The sequence below is a fragment of the Miscanthus floridulus genome, chromosome 5 (assembly GCF_019320115.1).
Source record: "Miscanthus floridulus cultivar M001 chromosome 5, ASM1932011v1, whole genome shotgun sequence".
Taxonomy (NCBI): domain Eukaryota; kingdom Viridiplantae; phylum Streptophyta; class Magnoliopsida; order Poales; family Poaceae; genus Miscanthus; species Miscanthus floridulus.
Window position 1 is genome coordinate 99,330,420 of NC_089584.1, and position 9,375 is coordinate 99,339,794.

At 48.2% G+C, this 9,375-nt stretch overlaps 1 protein-coding gene across 1 annotated transcript; it reads right to left on the reverse strand.

Annotated features, from left to right (window-relative positions):
- Nucleotides 1-1,496: 1,496 nt before the first annotated feature.
- On the reverse strand, nt 1,497-5,939 carry LOC136452748 (uncharacterized). Its single transcript, XM_066453348.1, has 5 exons — nt 5,126-5,939; nt 4,567-4,746; nt 2,217-2,312; nt 1,994-2,143; nt 1,497-1,889 (listed from the first exon to the last, which is right to left on the reverse strand). The coding sequence occupies exons 1-5, from the start codon at nt 5,612-5,614 to the stop codon at nt 1,758-1,760; spliced, it is 1,047 nt and encodes a 348-aa protein (XP_066309445.1). The 5' UTR covers nt 5,615-5,939; the 3' UTR covers nt 1,497-1,757.
- Nucleotides 5,940-9,375: the final 3,436 nt, after the last annotated feature.

Genomic DNA, 9,375 nt, shown 5'->3' on the forward strand with positions numbered 1-9,375 from the left:
CCCCTTGCAAGGAATCACTCGCAAGGGCCAAGCTCCCGGTCGGGTAACTCCGTGGATAGCCTCGGGCCTTCCCCACGCGCAAGTGGGTCTCTTACGTACCTTCCGGCAGGCCTCTCCCGGATGTTCTCCGCCGTCTTCACTATCAAGCTTCCGATCGAAACGCCACGGGCCTTGTTCTCTCCAATACACGGTGGCGGCCACACCACAAACACGGTTGGTGTGATCTCGCAAGACTTCAAGCCCCTTCGATGTACAACAATGGTGCTCGCAAGCACCGGGTGGTAAGAGGTATGTAAACCTCAGTAAACACTAAGCCTAAACCTAGAGCAAGCGCATAAGCGGTGGTCTAATCAACCTAAGCACTTCGCAAAGCACCTACGCTAATCACCTAATGAAACACTAAGCACTATGCAACTAGAGATCACTAAAATAGTGTTTCAACACCCTTGGTATATTTCCTCAGCTTCACCCTACTCAAATGGCCGGTTGGGGGTTGTATTTATAAGCCCCACTGAAAAAGTAGCCGTTGGGGTCGAACTCCCGCAATTCTGCTACTGACCGGACGCTGAATCGTCCTGACCAGACGCGTCCGGTCGTCCAGACCGTTGCAGCCGCGAACCACTGATCGGATGCTGCCAGCGTCCGGTCGCCTGCCACCGGACGCGTCCGGTCGTAGTTTCGCGCGCCTGGAACCTCTCTGTACTCGATCGGACGCTGATGCCCTGCGTCCGGTGGGTTGCCGCCAGCGTCTGGTCCAGCGTTCGGTCGCCTCTGCGAGCTCGTTTCTTCGCGATCTTGCGTACGGCTTGGTTCCAATCTTCATGCTTGGACTTGGCTTGATCTTTTGGGTCTTCTCTTGTGCTTCAAAGGTCTTGCTTGAGGTGTTGATCATCGAATCATCACGTCGTCTTCGTCCAAGTTATGTTTATTGCACCCTATTGAACTACAACACAAACACGTGCAAATTCATTAGTCCAATTTGGTTGTGTTGGTCATCAAACACCAAAATTCAAAGTAAATGGGCCAATGGTCCATTTTCCTTACACTACGGTTTAGTGTGTTTATCGTTTCTAAGGATATCGTTATCGATGTGTTTTTCGATCGACTACTATTGTTTTCGAAATTACCTGAATATTGGCGCCGTATTCGTTTCCGACAATATCGTATCGATTTCCTTTTTAAGAAAAAATGTGAAAATGAAAATGATTTGACCTCCTATGCATCGTTTCCGGTTGTTTTCATCATGACATGATATCAGCACTCGCGGTGCAGGCGTGCAGCGATGTTTCTCAATGGAGTCGCTATAGAGAAACACAGGCTTATCGGCCCATTCCAGATGTAACGATGAGGCTTATCGGCCCATTGAGGCTCATCCAGTCTAAAGTTCAGCAGCCAACTATACTTTATACCATTTTGGTATACTTGTATAATTTAATGAATTAATGATCTTTTGTGAAGTTAAACTAAATTTTAGACATCACTTTAGACCACCTGTGTAGAACCTTCAGAGCTAAGATTAAGACGATAGAATCCAAACAGAGCCTAGATACATTATGAAAGCAAAGGCTCGTCCTAACTGTTACTGCAAAACCTTTTCCTAATCACCCTAGGTAAAAGGGTATCAGAAATGACCAAAACATGGCATTTTCTTTCTGCAAGATGCAACGAATGGCTTGTGTTTACACAATAATATATATAGACAACAGAATTTGCTGATTCCACCCAGATCCACCGGCAGCGTGCCTGGAGTTTGGATTTCAATTCTTGCTAACGGCAGTCTTGCAAACTGGGCAAGTGTTCTTCTGAGAGAGCCACTGCTTGATGCAGTACACATGGTAGCTATGGCCACAGTCTAGCCTTCCCATCTCTTCATTTGCTTCAAATTCTTCCTGCAAAGTACAGTATAAATCAGACTAGTTTTAAGATTGAACGACAGGGTGCTAGCATAAAGATCCATGGAATCAAGTTTAGAGAAATGGAGGTATGGGCATACTTGGCAAATACTGCATTTCCTTTCCATTTCTGTTGCGAACCGGAAAGAACTAAAGGATGGGTGCTTGACCTTCCTAAGGTTGCGAGTAATCTCGTCCTCGCGTAACCCTGTGTTGACGTATCCAATTTTGTCTCCAAGCTCGAGCAACTCCTGCAAAGCAAAGTGTCTGATCATCGACTGATGGCAGTGGTCACACATAGATACAACATAAGGGGGTACATACCTCGTATGTCATGTTATCAACGTCAAGGCGCCAATCCTGGTAGCGATCGTACATGTTCATTCCTCCCAGTAACACTCTTGTCTGAAACATCATTATCTGCAAATACAAGGAAAAACGAGGAATAAGAAACTGCTGGGGTTGACAGCTGGATATGATGTCTAAGAAGCAGATTACATCATTATTATCTACTTTAGCTAGTGAACATTGTAGAAAGAGTGACCACGCATTATACTCTTCACTGCAACCAAAGATGACTTTCATTTGTATAAAGTGCAGAGTGAAGTTCAAGAGTGGCATAAACCAGCCAACTGAACATATGCATGATATTTTAATGGCTGGATAGAAAATTTCATATCTATGCTTTCAATTCAAGTTAGTCTGTAAGATTATATCTTAGTAGGTTCCTATAGCTAGAAATATATAGGAAATGGTAATGTTTATGGTGCAGACTGTGAGGAATGGATGAATTCAAGATCATCGCTTGGCGACAAATACTATCATGGTAGTAACATATTTCACATGATGTGCTTGCCAGAAAACTGCAACTATTGCAACATTTATTTGTCAATGTCAAGGGTACTATGTCCACTCTACAATATGCTCTCATGGTCAATCAAAGGCAGAGACAGTAAGAAATATGGCTCCACAGAACATTGTTTTGGAAAAAAGACTACAAGATCCATCAAAGAACACAAAAGGGCTAGTGTGCAAAAGCGACTGTAGAACAATTCACTTTCAGCTATCTACTCTATAATAGGCATCTGTTAATCAGGTTAGGAAATGACACATAAGTAGATTAACAGTGTGTTCCAATATCTGTTAATTGGCGCCTGTACAGATCGACAATGCTTGTGGATCTTGGTATTGAATGATTTAGGTAGGGGCCATCACTAGGCAGGTGTCCACATAGAAGGAATGACTACAACTCCAGATCTGATCATGACTGAAGCAACAGGCAAATGATAAAAAGCATGAAGGGTCGGTCCCCCTAAGCAGACAGAAAATAATAGTTCAGTCCAGCAAGGCAGGCTTGGCACTAATCATAAATGGTTAACTGCTAGCACCACCCATCAGCCATTGAAACCAGCATGCCTGTTCCTTCCTTGAACATACTGTACGATCCACCAGAACAGTATGCCAAAAGAGAATCGAGCCATATTATTGGCCGTAATTGTCAGGTGTTCCACCACTACTGCCCCCATTCTCCAAGAGCACAATAAGAATAAGTGACCATTTTGCCCAGCTCAGCATGGAGAATCGAGTATTCATACTTGTCATTGGCGTTGGAAGGTACAGGATCAAACCTCACTATGGTTGCGAGGTCTCTTTCAATGGCCACATTTCTCTTGGTTTCATTCCTTCATCAACTGCAGTTATCCTAAGACTAAAATCAGCAGGACCTTGACCTGACATCAACTGGTCCCGAGGGCATGAACAATGCCAAACATTTCTAAAAGTCATTTAAATAACAGCATATTTCCACATAAACAAACCAACAGTAAGATTTATCTTCTCTATCTCTACAAGGAAAACATATCTTGAAGGTGCTTAGATGGCTGTATTTGCATATGTGCCTCTACTCTTAGGCACAGGAGAACAGTGAAGCACCCACATGCTGTGAAATACTACCTTTGCCCCCCCCCCCCCCCCCCCCCCCCCAAAAAAAAAAAGAATGTAACTCCAGCATAGACCTATGCCAAACTGTCTCAAGTTTAACCAAATTTCTATAATAATAAAAAGTAAAATCACCAAACAATTACAACACCAAATAGTAGGTATCATTAGATTCATCATGGCATACTTTTCTACAAATTTGGTCAAACTTTTAAAATAGCTGGACTAAGAACAAAGCTAGAGTTGCATTCTTTTTGGGACAACGGTAGTAACCAGCTAAATCTATCTGGCTATGAAACTTCTCTCTGTGTAATCAAATTCTGCTGCTACGCACCTCCATTGTTGACACCCTAATATAGATGCTCATGACAATACCACCCACGGGTCACGGCTGCAACCACAGGTAATGATTGTGCCTGTTAAGGCACCGGTTGAGTTAACAATCTCTAGGAAGGCCGCCATCTCACGTCACGTTTAGCGCACGAAAGGAGCAAATCAACCACTTCCAACTCCCCACCCAGCCGCCCAGAGGGCGTTACCAAACGGCGTACCAGTCAGTTTCCACGCACGCATCACACGCCGAAACATGTCAGATGATCACGCGCTTAACGACCCTGCCCTACGCACCAACCGCTGGAGTCGGCGGGGCACGGAATGGATGCGGTTGATGTGTGTAAGCAAGCGCGAGACGGCGAGAGGCGAAGAGCAAGCGTCTGTCTGTAAGCAATGCCCGTACCTCTTCCTCGAGACCTCCGGGGGAGTGGCGGTACCCGCGCATCCGGCGGAGACGGCCGGAGGGGATGAGATCCGCGCCGAAGAAGGGGGCGTCGAGGTGCGGCGGCGGCGGCGGCGGCGAGTCCATGAAGGACGAGGATATCTGCTCCTGCACGGACGCCCTCCGGGACAGGCACGGCCGCTGTTCAGGTGAGAGCTCATCAATACAGCAGAACATGGCGTACATTATAGAATTATTAAAATAAAAGAATCCACACGCCCAGAGAACAAAGAACCAATCACATTGACCTTTGAACAATATTGACGACCGTCCGTAATCACAGTTGTCAAGATTAAATAGGGGATTAATGGCATTAACCAAATTTCGAAGGGGACCAGAAATGCCGTGAACCTGACAGAAAGCACGCAACGATCCCAGAAGGGGGAAAAAGAAATATTTGAAACAAAGAACGGCCCCCAGCCACAGTGAACGAAGAAACCCTTTCGAAACGAACGAAATCTGAGCAGGAACAGATCGAAGCAAGCAAGTGGCAGCAGAAGCGAGGAAGCCGTGAACACACCTCTCTGTCTCTGTGGGACCTCTCCCCGTCGGCGCCGCGGCCGCCCCTCCCAACCATCTGGTGGCGCGCCACCACGCAGTCCACCGAGGACGCCTCCGCGGCGAAGGGTATCCCGGGCGCGCACCACACGTCGGCGTCGATCCCCCCGGTGACGAAGCCCCCGCCTCCGCCTCCTCCCCCGCCCCCGACGCCGCCACGCTCCTTCCGCCTGTCCTTGCCGCCCCTCCGCCGCCGTTGCCGCCCGTGCCAGTCCGCCGACGACCGCACGGCGGCCGCCGCGGCCTCCCCGGCCCCGGGTGCGTACGCCTGCGACGCCGCCTCCGACGTGCAGCCCAGGCCGCGCAGCGCCGCCAAGGCGAACCCCTTCCGCCTCCCCTCCTCCGGCGCCGGCGGAGGCGAGGACGAGGAAGAGGCCTCGCCCCGGGGGTGCAGGAGGAGGCGCCGGATCCCCCGCCGGTGCTCCGCCGTGGGAGAGCGGTCCCCCGGCATTGCGCGCAGGGGGCGGGGGCGTGGCTAGGGTAGGCTAGGCCTCGGCTTCCCTCCCCTGGCTTCCTCGTCTCGTCGGGCCCGGAGGGGGCGGCAGCAATGGTGGCAGTGTGGCGGAAGCGACGGCCGGAGGGCTCGGCTCACTGCGTCTGCGTCTGCGTCTGCGTCTGCGTCTGCGGCGCAGTAGCGTGGGGTGGGAAGACCAGAGTTCAGAGTCCAGAGGAGAAGTGGGCCTGGGGAGTCGGAGCACGAGGCCGGCAACGCGACGCGATGGATTCTTGTCCCGGATTTGTGGTGCGGCGCTGGATTTGAGGCGATGGGCGGATGGATGTTCTCGACTTTAAGATGACCTCAAAAACGGTCTAGTAAAATGGAGTGGTTGTGTACGCTGCGGACTGCGGAGAACGAGCACTAGTAGGAGGAGTACGGTACGTATATGCTACGGAGTGGTATAGTAGTACGTATCTCTGTATGTAGTCGCAGGAGTACATATACAATCCATGCGAGAATGCGAGCAGTCGGATTGGGCCCTGCATTCGTCACGCAATGTGACGGTCACGGTACTACGAGATGAGGCGATGAACGGGTCCGGGTCCGGGTCCGGGTCTGGGTCCGCCGGTCCGGGTCCGTCCGTCCATTTATTTATGGCACTCCACTGCACCACAAGGATGGACAGGATCTGTGGAGCTCAAGAACCATCAGCCTGTTCGGTTAGCCTGTTCGGTTTGTTGGTTCGTATCGTTGTTGGTTAATAAATAAGTATTACTGATTAGTTTGTGTGAGAGAAAAATACTGTTTCGGCTGAAAATGTACGATCGTTTACGACAAGCCACAGCCAAACGAACAGGCTACATGTGTGCCATTCATTCATGGTTCCGTGTATTTCCCAGAGGAGTGCGATGCGAGGGCTAGTACACTATCGGCCTCGTCAGTCATGGCTTATTAGTTAGACAACAGTATTTTTCTTTTATAATAAATCAGTATGAGTCGGACTTATAAGTCCAGAAATCAACCAGCGAACAAGCTGCATATGGAACAACCATCGATCTCTGTTTTTTTTGGCGATTTTTTTTAATTTTAACCCTTTTTTAATATAATTTTAAATCTAACACTGTCGGTTTTTTTAGGCCTTGTTTAGTTGGCGATTTTTTTGAAAAATGGTACTGTAGCACTTTCGTTTTAATTTGACAATTAGTGTCAATCATAGTCTAATTAGGCTTAAAAGATTCGTCTCGTGAATTTTGTCTAAACTGTGTAATTAGTTTTATTTTTTATTTATATTTAATGCTTCATGCATGCGTCCAAAGATTCGATATGATGGGGAATCTTGAAAAATTTTACAAAATTTTGGGAACTAAACAAGCACTTAAACTAACACTTTTGGCCGCACCTATTGCCCTGGTGCGGCCAAATGCCTGTGCCGCGCCATGCATGGTGGCGCGGCACAGGCCTGACATGGTGTGGGGTGGCCAGGGGGCGCTGACGTGGCGGGTCCTGCCGCGCCACCGATCATGGCGCGGTTGGACCAAACATACCGCACGAGCAGCCACACCACCTGGCCGCTGCGTCTGCCGCCGGCCCGGCTACCTGGATGGTAGAATCGAAACGCGTCGCGCCCGTATTTTGTTGAGTTTTTTTCACGATCGAATAGAGAATTTGATAAGCCAATGATTAATTTTTTGTCTTTCATAATACGGTTATGCACCATTTTAACTAATCAATTACAAAAAATTACCACCGGTGTCCAGATACGCCGGGACTGTCGGTTCCCGAACGCAGGGTATTTAATCTCGCCGGTAGTGCTATCGCGACTCAACGAAACGAATAAGAAGCAAGTTGACAAGCTGCCACATAACATATTCATTGTTTTGATATAAGTTTAACATAACATAACCAAATAACCCCGCAAATTTCGAATGCCAATATTCGTTTGACCTAAACAAACTAAGACTCAGGAGTGTAAGGACCACTCGGACGCCTCTGTCTCTTCGGATTTGTTGGCAATACATTGGAAGTGTAGCCAACGTCGGTATGGTCGCGTCGACAGTGCGTACGGCTCATACCCTGCAGGTATATGATACGCACGATTACTTATAATTCTTTATGATCGTTAGTTCATGGAGCCTACGTATTGAAACAAACTATCTTTGTTAGTATCTGTGAGGCTCCTTGGGTGTCAAACAGGGCATCACCTAGCTGAGACATGCCGATCTCGTCCTGCGGCCATTCGTCCCACTGGTCGTGCTGTCCGCGGAAGCCCGGAGGTTCGTCGTCGTCGTCATCATCCTCCTCCTCGTCCTCGGTTGTAGGGTTCTTCCCAACTCTATGATGTGGTGGTGTACACATCGCGAAAAGTGGCACCCTACGTCATCAGCTGAGAAGAGCCGGCTGGTGTCCTCAAAGAGGCTGAAGACGTGCCATCCGATCGTGCGGGGAGTGGCGGTTCCTCATAAGGAGTGTCCATACAGCTCAACTTCTGAGTTAGCTTTCTGTAGCTCTTCTTCACCTTCTGCATAAATAGACGTTAAAGTTAGTTCATTAGCCAAACACAAATACAATAAAGACATATTTTCGAAATGGACAAGTTTATGTTTACCTCCACAAAAGCCACGAGAACGCCTCGCCCCTGTCCTCTAGACTCGTGAAGCTAGAACGCTGCTTTGTTGGATAGCCTTGCCAATTGTGTCGTCTAGGTACAGAAACACGGTTGGACAGTTTTAGTACACATACTTAATACTAAAAGGATAACAAATTGTACCATTCAAGTATCTTACCACGTATCTTTGAAGCGGGGCTCTCTGTAGCTGTATGTCATCCCTAGTGGAAACGTCGTATACATCTTCGATGACATCTTCCTCCGAATCCTCGTCAATCGCCACGTCAGTGTACGAAGGCTTGATATGTGTCCTTGTAGACCTATGAAGCCACCGCAGGTACTCATCGAAGGTGTGCTGGTCGTGTGAAGGACCCGCAAGGACCGCATGTGGTACCCTGGTCTGCCACAAATGGATGTACGAGCTATGTGTCATGCACTAATCCTTGGTCTTGTACCTTTTCTTACGGTCAAACCTGCAATAAAACGATATTAGTTGTACCAAACACACCTCTGAATTGTAGCATTGTTATTAATCGATAACGCACCCGTGCAATATTTAATTGGTGGAGTAAAGCGGTGGTGGGCAGCCTATCATTCTTCCAAACTGTCCGCAGACCCGGATGGGCAAGTGAATCTCGACCACATGAAAGAAAATAAGAGGGACGTCACAGCGATACTCGTGTGACTCGTCCCTAGTGACAGGACTCAGATAGTCCTGGAGCTTCGGAGAATCCCAAGGACACCAAAACACCTGCAAATTCGTAATTGTGTTAGGTTGTGATATAGTGTACATTGAAGAAGACACTGCTACGATAGTATAGAGAGCGTAATCTGGTGCTGTGTCAGGACGTCGAGACCGTTCGTATACTCCCTGTACTTGCACCACGCATTCCCTCTAACTAACTGTGCTTTCGTCCAGATATACAGAGCTGTAGGGAGTGTATTATGCCCGTTCCATTGCTGCATTGAACACAATAATGAATTAGCAACAAATAATCTCATCATATCTAACTGCTTGGAAGAATATAATAAACCGAAGTACTTAACGGTAAACCATTATTAAGGGGCCTCCCAATGGGCAATCGTTCCCAACACCAAACCTGGAGTAGGTAGGAGCAACCCCTAAGGTTCGCATGTCCTGAGGTGCGACGGCAGGCAACGCATAGCT

Coding starts and splice junctions, on each gene's coding strand:
- LOC136452748 (XM_066453348.1), bottom strand. CDS start 5,614: ATGCCGGGGGACCGCTCTCCCACGGCGGAGCACCGGCGGGGGATCCGG. Junction 4,747..5,125: donor GGTCCCACAGAGACAGAGAG/GTGTGTTCACGG, acceptor TCACCTGAACAG/CGGCCGTGCCTGTCCCGGAG. Junction 2,313..4,566: donor CCGGAGGTCTCGAGGAAGAG/GTACGGGCATTG, acceptor TTGTATTTGCAG/ATAATGATGTTTCAGACAAG.